Source organism: Calonectris borealis, chromosome 13, assembly GCF_964195595.1.
Source record: "Calonectris borealis chromosome 13, bCalBor7.hap1.2, whole genome shotgun sequence".
NCBI classification, from domain to species: Eukaryota; Metazoa; Chordata; class Aves; order Procellariiformes; family Procellariidae; genus Calonectris; species Calonectris borealis.
The window spans coordinates 1,813,055-1,825,404 of record NC_134324.1 but is presented as its reverse complement, the minus strand read 5'-3'; the positions used below and the strand labels follow the sequence as shown (position 1 = coordinate 1,825,404).

The 12,350-nt window shown below is 50.3% G+C and overlaps 2 protein-coding genes across 2 annotated transcripts; one reads left to right on the top strand and one right to left on the bottom strand.

Annotated features, from left to right (window-relative positions):
* Positions 1–774: 774 nt before the first annotated feature.
* On the bottom strand, positions 775–3,219 carry LOC142087491 (growth hormone secretagogue receptor type 1-like). Its single transcript, XM_075161791.1, has 2 exons — positions 2,286–3,219; positions 775–1,122 (listed from the first exon to the last, which is right to left on the bottom strand). Exons 1-2 carry the CDS (start codon positions 3,040–3,042, stop codon positions 815–817), a joined length of 1,065 nt encoding a protein of 354 aa, XP_075017892.1. The 5' UTR covers positions 3,043–3,219; the 3' UTR covers positions 775–814.
* A 3,729-nt stretch (positions 3,220–6,948) lies between these two features.
* Positions 6,949–11,347, top strand: TAF9B (TATA-box binding protein associated factor 9b). Its single transcript, XM_075161918.1, has 7 exons — positions 6,949–7,029; positions 7,115–7,196; positions 7,465–7,601; positions 7,677–7,811; positions 8,630–8,711; positions 9,301–9,414; positions 9,875–11,347. The coding sequence occupies exons 1-7, from the start codon at positions 6,979–6,981 to the stop codon at positions 10,039–10,041; spliced, it is 768 nt and encodes a 255-aa protein (XP_075018019.1). The 5' UTR covers positions 6,949–6,978; the 3' UTR covers positions 10,042–11,347.
* Positions 11,348–12,350: the final 1,003 nt, after the last annotated feature.

The following is a 12,350-nucleotide window of genomic DNA, read 5'->3' as shown; positions in this document are numbered from 1 at the left end:
TGAGGTCTTGGGGCAGCCTGTGAACTGCTGATCTGGACTCGGTGTTTGCCTGTTTTACAAATAAGGGAGATGGGCAAATGCCTTCCGCTCTTGCTTCCCTGCCCAGCGATCGCCCACCTGCGTAATTTGTCCCTGGTCCGATCAGATGAGCACTAAAGGCAAGGACTGTTTCTTCTGCAGAGCTTAGCAGAGATGGGGTCTGACTTTGCAGAAAGCTGGGCACAGTCTGAATAAAGAACAAGACAAAAGACTGAAAATGAGGGAAGCAACTCAAGAGACCTGAGGGGCGAGCAATAAATCAGTTTGTTGGAAGAAGGCAATGCATTCATAGTCCCACTAAATGAGTAATTTCTTATCACTTTCCTTTCAGGTACCTTACAGATTGTGTTTCTTACGCTTACTTGCTTGAGAGCAAGCAGCTGGCCTGGCTTTAGCCTCCGCTTTATCTCTCTTGGCTTCTGTGGGAAGAAAGTAACGAATTATGTTTCACAGGTCTGTGATTAACAAAACGTCTGGTCCTCAAAAACGGAGACAAATCCCTTCACCGGAGCTTTGTGGAGAGTTAAGCCTGACGGTGCGGCTGGCAAGTTCACTGAAGAGAAGAGCCCAGCCTCCCTGTGCCTGCCCCTCAGTGCGGGAATAATGGGAATTGACTCCAACCTTCCTAAAGCGTTCCAAACCCATCTCGGGAAACGCGTAGCGAGAGGTAAGCCAAAAGGACAGCCTTAATACTTGTTCCGGTCTCCATGTGCACTGTCTACCCAGGTTTTAACCCACAATACTGCTGGCAACATGGGTAGTTGTGTGAATTCAGTCAATGCTGAACAGCTGACATGAAAGAACCAAGTTCTGTACCTTCACAAGAAACCTTTTCACTCCTGGTCAGGCTCTTGCAGCGCCGAGTTTGCTTGCGGTGCAGGATTTTGCTCATCCCTTTCCTGTATTTGTGTGACATGACGTTGTAAAGTATAGGGTTTATGGAAGCCCCTAGATAGAAGAGGAGCATGGCGACGAGGTTGAAGTACTGCGTGAGGTCGTACAGGATGATTTCACTCTGGGCGAAGAGGATTCGGCCGACGTGGAATGGGAGCCAACACAGCACAAAGGCCAAGACTACGATGGCTGAAGAGGAAGAGAGCACACTTGGTCATCTTGAGCAGAGTTTATTCTGCCTCTTTAAACTATTTAAGGACCGAGACGTGAGCTTGCCAAGTTTAACCCAGCAAAGACAAGACCTCCTGCCTTGCCCAGTTGCTTTTGTGCTGTGGTTACTGGTAATCTTAAGCAACAAGCACTTAAGGTTGCACACAAAATTAATTGTTTGCAAATAAAATAGGGCTCTCAACACCCATGTTGTCCAGTGGAGATAAAGGAATCGAATCAGGCTGGGGCAAAGCAGCCTGTACTTAAATTAAGGGCTACTGCCCACTCTTGGCCTGAAAACTGCCATCCTGCGATGGGTATCGGAGGGGAAGGACCAGGGACACGGGAGGTGGGGGACCCCTCTGGGCAGCGGAGGGGTGGAAAAGGGGAGCAAACTGGACCAGGAGGCACTGAGGAAGAGGATGGAAAAGCAGAGCACGCAATAAGCAAATAAAGCCTGGCAGGAGACAGCCGGTGGATAGCTGTGGTACGTTTTACTGAAGGTATCTCCGGTCGTGGGTGCTGCTGCTTCCCCGGGGACAAGGATTTTTGGGGGGTGGGCTTGGGAGGGAGCAGTCAGAGGGATGGGGAGGAGGGGAGGGGACCCAAACCCTCCTGGTTTCAGTGTCTGCACCAAGGCACAGGTACCAGCTGGCACAGGATAAAGATCACGTTCAAGTAAGCCCAGACAGGTGGGTCGTTGCCATCCTGGACAAAACCATAGTCACTAAGCTTGAGACATTTTGCAGGGGAAATGGCTTTAAAACCTTTCCTTGCCACAGCAGGGGAAGTGCCTGGTCTGGTTTTAAGTCACACAATTTTCCCAATTCTTTAATTTAATCACACAAGGTCAGAGACTGGGGGGGGACATGAGGAATGTGATCTCAAAACAACCAAAAGCCACCCTGATCTGCTTCCCTGCCGTGCAGTAAGATCCCTAGCCTCAATACCGTGCAGTCGAGGACTCCCCTTCTTACCAGAGTGAGCAAGGAACATAAATTAAGTGTAAATCCATTGATTTTAAATCTGTGTAACCCTGTGTGTTTTCTCCCTCCTCTCCATCATCCCCCGCATCGCTGTACGCCCCGTGGGAGTGATTAAAGAAGGCAGCTCTTCAGAGAGGGTTTCTAAAATACTCTTACCCAGCATTTTGACAGTCTGCGTGTGAGACCTTTTGCTGCCCGCAGCCTGGCAGCCCGGCAGCCGCTGCCCGCTCCGCCGGAGCTTTCTGCAGATGAGTCCGTACAGCAGAGTCAAGCAGAGCATTGGCAGGAAGAAATAAATGGTAGAGACCCAGGTCATGGTCTCGAGCAGCCCCGTGCGGGCCACGCGCTCGATGGACCTACACTCCCGGCTCTCCTGGGGCAGGCTGCCGTTGGGGTGTTCCACCCCGAAGAGGAAGAGGATGGGGCCGGCGGTCAGGAGGGAGCAGCCCCACAGCGCCAGGATGACCCGTTTCACCCGGCACTTGGTGATGGTCGCTTTGGCTTTCAGGGGAAAGCAGATGGCAAAGTACCTCTCCACGCTCACCGTGGTGATGTGCAGGATGGTGCAGTACGTGCAGGTTTCGCTCAGGTAAATGAAGAACTTGCAGAGAAAATCCCCAAATATGTAGGGCTTGTACTTCCAGAGGCGGTACAGATCCGAAGGCAGGCCAAGGAAAATCAGCGTGTCTGACAGCGCCATGCTGGACAGGTACATGTTCACTGTCGTCCTCATCTCCTGCGAGCGTCTGAAAATCACTATCGTTATCAAATTCCCAGAGACTCCCAAGAAAAACAGGATGATGGAAATTACTGTCACGGGCACCAAAATATGGATGTCAAACAAAGAAAAAGACTGATCTTCAGAGGAGTCCGTGTCATTTCTGAAATAGCTGTCATTCGAGATGGAGCCCATGTCTGGTTTCAAAGCCAAGGGCAGGGCTGGCTTCGTCTTCCCCTTCGACGGAAATCTCAGTCGCGGTGAGGGAGAGGCATGTTTCAAAGCCAGTGTCCAAGCACCAATCGTCTACGCAACGATTCTTACGTGATCAGTTAAAAAATTAAAATTATGTTCATAAACATTTAGCTGATGAAGCTAAGTACCCAAGTGCCAGTTAGTCTGTTTTACGAGAAGTGAAGGAATATTAGATTCACACATCCAGCATTCGCCAGACACCACCTTTTAAACACAATATTGACCATTATAAAACAATATTTACCATGCTGATATTTACCCTTAGCTTTGCAGCGTTTGGAAAAGGGCCATTTTTTAGATTTCCTTTCAAGTTCTGTGAATCCCACCAAGTGTGTAGAGCCGGGTCTGGCAGCGGGCTCTGGATCGATCGCAGGGGAGCTGCAAGGAGAGGCAGTCCCCCCCAACGACAGCCGGACGGGAACAGCCTCTCGGATGTGCTCAGCTGCTTGCCAGAACCTTCCAGCACTTGTGAGCGCCACGAGTGGAAATCTTTAGGATGAGAAGTTTTCTTGAGGCTCCGCCGAGGAGCAGGGAGGCTCGCGGGCGGTCACCGCGGCTGGCAGACACGGGATGCTTCACCTGCAGGACGGCTTCCCTGCCGGCGGTGACGACGATGCCGCTGTGCCGGGAGGTCCCCGGCGTGCTGGAGTTCCCTGGCACGCGGCACGATTTCTGAGGAAATCGGCTGGGGCCGCCTGACTTTTTGCGGCCGTTTCCCGTGCTGCCCATTCTGCGGTCATCCATCTTCCTCCCTCCACCTACACACCGCTAATGATGCTGCACTAAATACGCACCCCCACGCCGCTTTTCTCCTTACCCTGCAAAAGGTGCCTGCAGTTACCAGGTAGGGTAGAACAGTTCTTTGATACTGGAAATTTAATTAGCCCGTTTGGGCCAGTTACATAATTTTCCATCATTCTGTGTTTACTTAGGGCCTTTCCCACTTGAGCTCCTCCCCAGCATATGCCGCCGAGTGAGAAACTTCTACTGACAGTGCTTTAATGACATTATCAAGATAGGATGGAAAAGCCTTTATTTGAACATCAGTCTTCAAAATGAGACAGTCTGACACTTAGCTCTGATTTACTTTCCACTTCAGAAAAGATCAGAGATTATGAGCTGGAAAGCGCGGAGGAGGCAAGGGAAAAAGGGGCCAGCGTGAGGGAAAACGCAAGGGAAGGCTCCGGGAAGCTGGAGGTTAACTGCACGCAGCCGGAGAGAGCAGGGCACCGGAGAGGCCGCGTACGCCGCTTGGCTCGACAGCAGGATGTGTCCAGCCATGATCCTCGGAAATTCCTCCATAACCCGGGAACCGGGGCGCTGGCAGAAGTGAGCGGGGTACCCGGTAGAAAACAAACCTCCTCCGTTCTCCTCAGAGCTCTGCTCTTTGCAGTTTTTCTTGTCTGAAGGACTATTCAAAAGCCAGCATTTTGTAGAGCCAAACAGTGGGATTTGGGCTCGAAAGGTCAGCGCTGAACACAGTCACTGTGTTGTGTTGACAGATCCCTGGTTCTAACGTTAGGGAGATTTCTGCTGCCATTTCCAAGAGCCAGAAGCGCTGGCTGTGGGGTTTTTTTCAAGAGATTTAGGCACCTGAACACCTCAAAAACAGAAAAGCCGTCTGTGTGCCAAGGCTTTACTTTGCTGCACCTTAAACACCTCTACAAAATCTGTCTAAGAAGAAATCCCCAATACTTAGCTCTGCACTGGTGATTTAAACGGTGCACCCCGAGCGGAGCTAAGCCCTGGCCGGCCGTGGGCTGAACAGTGTGCGGCTGTCGTCCCTATTTATTCGAGCAGATCGCTCCCAGCTGGGAGACAGTTGCCTTTGATGAACGTCCCCGGTTCAGCAGTGGCAGACGGAGGAGTCAGCGCTCGGCCTGGTCACGCCGTGACCCAGTTTCCTGTTTTCCAACGCTGAAAGAAACCCCAGTGTCTGGGCAGAGATGAAGGGTGACTGCTCTTTCATTCAGCCGACGCGCGGTGCCTCCGCAGCCAGCTGAACGCAGGCATCGCAGCACGGCCGTGCCCCAGAGGACTGGCGGTGGGGAGGAAGCTTTCACGGCCAGGCAGACCCGCTCCAGCTCAGCTGCCCACACGGAAGGCATCTGTGGCCTCGGGGACAAATATCTCCCGTGGAAACTGGCTCTCCGCATCTTCTCCTTGCCGCTGGTTTCCAGGCAGAAATGCTGCAAGTAGCTGCAGCTCTTGGTCGTGCTGCTCAGCCTGGAAAGTCACCTCTGCGCAGCAGGGTCGGTGGGGAAGGCGGTCGCAGGAGATCTGGGGGGGTGGCGGAAATGTCTTTGCCCATTTTTGGGGGTAAACCCAGAGCCCTTTGGCAGTACAAAGTATCTTTCTGTTTTAAGCATCAGGAATAAATGGCAGTGATGGCAGACGGCCCCGATGATGCCAAGTTTCAGCTTGATCCACAGCCTGCACCCAGTCCACGGTGGGAGAGCTCCCCTCCCCCTCCTCTCTAAAACAAGGGAAAAAAAGTGGGTTTTGTTTGTTGTCTAAGGTCAGTGTCTGGAATTCATCCTCCGTTCCCTCCTCGCAGGATGTTTTTGTGTAATATACTATGACTCATGAAAGTCAAATGACTTGGACTATAACGCTACAGTGCTTCCAGCCAAAGCGCCTCAGCAGAGGCATTCCGGCACGTGCTGGACGCGGGTTTTCCAGCTCCTCCAGCCGCCGCCGCAGCTGCGGGGCTGCCTCTGCCCTCCGTCAGGCCGAGTCGGGCACCCCCCATCACCGGCAAACCCGCGGCGTGGGGGGCCAGCCGCCATCTCAGTACGTACACGCAGGGGCCAAGTCAGATTTGAAAGTTGCATTTACATCTAGGTGGGCTGAGTGTACGGTTTCCAGGTGTTAAACATCATCCTTGGTAGAGATGAGAAGCAGAGAGAGAGTCTCGCTGCTGCTGGAATGTTTTGCAATGCGTTGCAGGCATGAATCAGAGGGATCACAAGTTAACAGCTGTTTGTTTCTTCTTGCTCTCGGAGGAGGTTGGCTTCTCTTCCCCGTTATATCAGCTGGTCTAGCGCGGATATCGCATCCTCCTCCAGACCTTGCTTCGTTTGGACCGTCACGGCTAATGACAACACCGTTGCAACTTCCTCTGGTATGCTGCTAATCCCCCCCTTTGACAACATCACAGGAAAACAATTTTTTTTGGTTCTGTTTTGCCTCAGAAAGCGAGAGAGAAACTTTTGATGAGACTTGCATGGAATGTGTGTAGAGATCCTTTGGCTGCTAGGAAAACAAGCTTAAAAAGTCCTGCTGCCAGTACTCCCATTTTTCTTCAATCCGGGGAATGTTCACAATTTAAAAAGTGGCCAACGAAGACGTTAATGAAGTATCGTACCCTTCTGCTTCATCACTGCACAAACAGCTGGCGTTGGACTGTTCTGCAGCAAGGGAATCCGTCAGGGTGTACCGTGTATCGCTCTGTCTCCACAAATATTTTTATTAAAAAGAATTTCTGCATCACAGAAATGCAGTTTTTAATAACAAGCAGAATAAAGGCCCTATCTAACCCAATGCCGGTCTGACCTGGGGCCTGTGCCTCCCCGCCCCGGGGCGGGGGACACAGAAACCCCCCGCTTGTGCCGTGGCTGTTAAAGCCCCGGAGCGCTTGTTTGCTGCGCCACAGAAAGGGGGAGCGGCAACATCCGCATGACACAGGCTGCTGCCGGGATACAGCTTCTCCTCCCCAGCGCTGCCGCCGCGGCCTGCGCCCGCCCCGGCCCCGGCGCCGGCCAGGCCGCGTCTCCATGGCAACCACCGCCCCAGCCGCCCTCCCGGCCCCCGTAGCGGCGCTCGCGGCTCCCTGGTCACGCGACCGGAAGCGGCGGCCTGAGGCGAGCGGAAGCGATGGAGCCGGCGAAGATGGCGTCTCCCAAGAGCGCGCCCAAAGACGCGCAGGTACCGCGGGCGCGGCGGGGGCTGGGGGGGGCCGGGCGGGCCGGGCCAGCGCGGCGGAGCTGAGCGGTGCCTCCCCGCCCTGCAGGTGATGGCGCAGATCCTGAAGGACATGGGCATCACGGAGTACGAGCCGCGCGTCATCAACCAGATGCTGGAGTTCGCCTACAGTAAGCGGCGGCGGCGGGGCCGGGCCAGGCCGGGCCGGGGGCTCTGCCGGGGGCTCTGCGGGCCCGGCACCACCAGCGGCGCTGCCCCTGGGGAGGGAAGGGCGCAGGGAAGCGCCGAGCGAAGGGAAATGCTGCCTATAGCCGGGTTTCCCCGGGGGGTTCCCCTGTCGGTCCTCAAAAATAACCCCGGAGGAAGCGGTGCGGGGTCGGGAGGGGGAAGATTTCTTTCTTTTAATCCGGCCTTAATGAGAGGTTTTGTTTTTCAAAGGGTATGTGACTACTATACTGGAAGACGCGAAAATTTACTCGAGCCATGCGAAGAAATCCAGCGTCGACGCAGATGACGTGAGGCTGGCAATCCAGTGCCGAACAGACCAGTCGTTTACATCTCCACCTCCAAGAGACGTAAGTAAAACTGTATTGATAATTGCAGAAAACGATAAAAGAGTACAGGGGGGGAATGTAACCATGTCTCTTCAGTTCTTGTTAGATATTGCAAGGCAGAAAAATCAGACGCCGTTGCCGTTGATAAAGCCTTATTCTGGACCGAGGCTTCCACCCGACAGATACTGCTTGACAGCTCCCAACTACAGGCTGAAGTCCTTGCAGAAGAAGGTGAGGGCTTTGGGTACGGAAGGATTCTCCTAATGCCCACCTTGTTTGTCAGGAATGTTCTTGGAATTAGAGTTTTCTGCACCTCCGAAGGATACGTGTGGGCAAATGCTGACCTGTGCGCGTTAAAATAACGTTTGAAACTAGGACAGTGGTCTTTATCTCTAGGAATTTGCAAGTGTTCTTACTGTTTGTTAGTTCCAAATGCAAAGTGTATTAAAAATGCATCTGTGAATCTTTTCAGCGTTAAAGCAAAATTGTCGAGTTGAGTATCAGATTGTAAAAGGCTTTAGTGTAGATATTAAAGGGTATTTTGTGCTTATCCTTAGTAGTTTCTGCTTTAGAGGGAAGAGAAAATATTTACTTTGCTTGCTGGAAAATGCTGAATGTCTCGGTGTGTAGGATTTCGTATTTATTTCCCCCATTTTAAAGAAAGAATTTTAAAAGCTGAGCTTAAGGTTAGATATCAGGTATTGACATGGGACATGCCTTGGTGCTAGCTGTAGAGTAGAAGAATAACTGTTGATTAAAACGTTCTAGCTGTTCTTTCCAGTAGAAACTAACCTGATTGACCCGAGGGCTGTTTGCCAGATCAGCTCTTTGCCAGTCTTGGCATTATGTCACGCCCAGGAGCTCTCCAGCTCACGCCAGTGACGTTCACACCATGAAGAGTTTGAAAACTTCTGTGTTGGAATACAATTCGCGTATTGTTGCTGTGAAATAGCCTCTCTGTGGTTTTGCAGGAACAACCATTTCTTCTTCTCGTGTTAAGAGCTGTTGATTTCTAATGGGATGCTAAACCGAATGTTCTCTCTCGACAGGTCTCTTCCTCTGCAGGAAGAATAACAGTCCCTCGCCTGAGTGTCGGTGCTGTGAGCAGCAGGCCCAGCACTCCTACTTTAGGTAGGAAACAGCTCAGTTGGGGTTTCCCAGGTTGATTTTATGAAGGAAAAAAATAGCGAGGAGTAATTTAAAGCATGCTTCAACCCGGACATGTTGGGTGCCATCTGAATTTAGCGTCGTTTGACAGCATTAGAAAAATTGAATTAATTTCAAAAAGATTATTGCAATCTGTGATACATATATACATTACTGACATTCTGTATTTTTATTCCTGTATAACTTCTACATGTGAAGGGACTATTCAAGTCACTTATATAAGTTTGAGGGTTTTTTCCCTCAACACAAGCACTACACTGAGCTACAAATAGCGCTAAATAAAATCCATTTTTAAAAGGTTTGCAAAATTTATGACTGAGCATGTGCAGTGCACACATGTTAGTGTGTGTGTTTGTGGCTGAGAATTTTATAGGTCTTGAGCAAATGTGCAGTTCTGCCTGAAAATCTAACGCCTGTATATCCAGTATCAGTATGTTCCTGCATGTTCCCACTACTTTGAAAATAATAGGTTCCACTTTGAAAGCAAATTTATGAGTGCAAGTATATATTTTGTTTTTAATTTATCTTTTGACTGAGTTGTTTTGAATTTCAGGTACACCTTCAGCACAAACAGTAGCCGTCTCAACAAAAGTCGGCACTCCGGTGTCGCTGACCGGTCAGAGGTTCACCGTACAGATCCCGTCTTCTCAGGCAGCCGTCAAGTCAGGTAAAACACACGCTGTAAAGGTCAGCAGCGCTTTTTGGTGTTCTCTGTAGCAGAACGGAAATTAATTTATAGTAATAATGTGGGAAATTACTTCATCTCTTCTGTTTTTTAGTATTTCTTGTCTTCTGTGTCTCCGTACGTAAGGCAGGCAGTCCTCTCTGGTCATTGCAGTCACTTCTAGTTTTAATTCCCATTTCTAGCACAGGGGTGTCAGCCAGAACATACAGATTGCCCTTACGCCTTAACTGCCACCTCTGTGCTCTCTCGCTCCTTTGGGCTCACCCCGCTAGCGTCTTCCTGTCTTCTCTACTTCGCGCTCAGGATCATTCCAGGGTTCTCAGCCCGGAATATTCTAGCAGCGCACTTCTTTATTGGGTGGGAAGTTCTGTTTCCGTGTAGGAAAATCAACTGTCATTTTTTTCAAGCTTTTCATTCAAAGGCTTCTTTTGTTTTTTCACAGCCACACCCACTACTCCGACAGTTCAGAATGTTCTAATTAATCCTTCGTTAATTGGACCAAAGAACATTCTTATTACTACAAATATGGTATCATCACAGAACACAGCTAATGAATCAAACCCCTTGAAAAGGAAGCATGAAGATGATGACGACTATGATAACTTGTGAAGAGGCTGTCGGATCGATCCCCTTCCCTTCAGTGATTCATATTGAGTCTGATAAGGTTTTTGTAAGCGGTGTGCGAGCGTGTAAATACTCTGTTAATAGGCAGCTGGCTGTGGAGTGAGAGAGAGATCATTGCCTGTGGCAAGAGGAAAAAGCAGCTAGCCTTTTCCTGTGGCCCGTAGTGTCGTTTGAACCTCAGCAGCAGCGGTGAGCCCTGGTCGCTGTTACACAGAACCGTCTTCTGTCTCTTCTCTCGCCTTATTTCTAACAGACGTGTCCGTGTCTCCGAGGCCGGGTGAGCCAGGTGCTGGCAGTGCTGTCCCGTGCCGAGTAAAAGTCATTTTTAGAAAACGCTGGGTGGTGTGACATAGATACTCATTTCAAATAACGCCAAAAACGGAGTCCTGGGTGAGGTGGGGCGTAGCTGGGGAATATCAGCCTTTTTTTTTCCCAAGTACATTTGCTGCTTTTAGGTTGTTGGTTGCATACGCTGTTCTCCACGTGCAGTTCCCGTGGGCCGGAAGATTATCTCTTAACAGTAGGAATGCAGTAAGAGGTAGAGGGGGGTTTCTGGAGTGCGCATACTTACGCTGACCTCCGGTACCCATTAATGCATGGTTTCTGTTGGCCCTAACACCCACCCCAGTACCCACAACCCAAAAGTTAGAGAAGAGGTAAAATCCCAGCCAAGATTTGTTCTTTATTGGTTTCCAAAGAGCTGCACCTCTGTCAGCCGTCACGTCGTTAAGCTTGTGCTTACATGTGGGTGGAATAAGGTGTCGCTGTTGCTGTGGCACACAGCAGGATTGCCCGAGCTTGGCTGCGAGTGTCTGACTTGATGCCGATGGTTTTGTGGTGTACCAAGATCCCAAGTCTGCTCTGCTAAAAGACTGAATAAATGCAACGTGGTGTTTGTTTTTAACAATATCTCTTGGCTTTAGCTCGTAATGCATCTTTTCTCGTGCTGCGCTTGACGTGACTTAGCCTGGGCGAGCTCTTGCACAAGTTGTGGCTCAGCTGCAAATGCAAAATCGCTGTCCCCCACTAAGGCCCTTAAGGTTCACACGTAATTGACTCTACCAGCTTTTAAAACGATGCAGAGATGAATGCTCCCTCTTCATGACACTTCTTTTCAGGAGTGAAGTTGCCTGACGGCCGCTCGCTTTGCCCTGGGCTGGCTCCTGCTGCAGGTTCGGAGGCCGCTGTGTCTGTGCTGCTCTCCGGAACTGCTGTGTTGTTTTCAGTTTGCTTTTTTTTTTGAAGAAATGCTGAATAAAACTGGCTTTCCGCTGTGGGAAAGGGAAGCGTGTACAGGTGACAGTGTGAACTTTTATATAAAGACTGAAGAAAAAAACTGTTCCCGGCAGCACGTTAGGAAGGAAAAGCACATGGTGGGCGCTGCGGGGGCCGGGGTGGCACAGCCGCAGCAGGGGACGGCGCAAGGGCAGGGGCGCAGCCGCCCGGGCAAAGGCGGAGGCTCCCCGTGGGGTCCCGGCCTCACCTGCCCCTACAGACCCCTTATTTGTGTGCGTGTGCACAGATGCAGATGGGATGGCACAACCTCCCAGGGCCCTTCTCACGTTTCTATACGCACACACGTGTATATATGGCAGGGTTTTTTTGTTTGTGGGGTTTTTTTTTTACATATGTATTTTTGTACACACACACACAAAAAATTGTATACTCTCCCAGACAGCTATTCTTTTTTTTATATTATATATATATTTTTTTTTTTAATATATATATATATACACACACACACACACATTTTTTGTTTATATATATATATACACACACAGAGTATAGAGAGGCTAATCTGAACCCCATCGGTCAAAGCTGTCCTGGGCAGCTGCTCTTCTCTGATGCCTTCCACTGAGGCAGCAGCGTTTGGGAAAGGCGAGGAGAGACCTGCCGCCCCTGCCGCTCCCCAGACACCTCCTCGAGCACCCAGGCAGATTTTTCATAGTCCTGTCTACTTGTAGGACAAGTTTGGTTCAACCACAGGCATTTGTTACCTTGTGTTTCACCTGCACAAAGATTTGTTGCTTTTGTGCTGTGTCTTTGTTCTTCAAATATGAAATGATCCTGACTCACAGTTTCTAAACGCCTGCATAAGGATGGGAAGGTTTGTGGGGTGAGGTGGATGCCCTTTCGCTGGGTAAAGGCCTCACGACTTTCAAGCTTGTTTAAATCACTTTGAAACAAACATTTTGCAACTACCAAGAACTTTTATTGACTGAAGTTAGGAGAGCAGCCACCTAACAGCTCTTTATCGAGTGGACCCTACGTGACTACACGGGATTGTGTCTCGG

Excerpts from the sequence above, each read along its gene's own strand:
- LOC142087491 (XM_075161791.1), bottom strand. The coding sequence starts at position 3,042 with ATGGGCTCCATCTCGAATGACAGCTATTTCAGAAATGACACGGACTCC. Across the intron at positions 1,123-2,285 it reads GCAGACTGTCAAAATGCTGG|CCATCGTAGTCTTGGCCTTT; the intron begins GTAAGAGTATTT and ends CTTCCTCTTCAG.
- TAF9B (XM_075161918.1), top strand. The coding sequence starts at position 6,979 with ATGGAGCCGGCGAAGATGGCGTCTCCCAAGAGCGCGCCCAAAGACGCG. Across the intron at positions 7,602-7,676 it reads CATCTCCACCTCCAAGAGAC|TTCTTGTTAGATATTGCAAG; the intron begins GTAAGTAAAACT and ends ATGTCTCTTCAG. Across the intron at positions 8,712-9,300 it reads GCCCAGCACTCCTACTTTAG|GTACACCTTCAGCACAAACA; the intron begins GTAGGAAACAGC and ends TTTGAATTTCAG.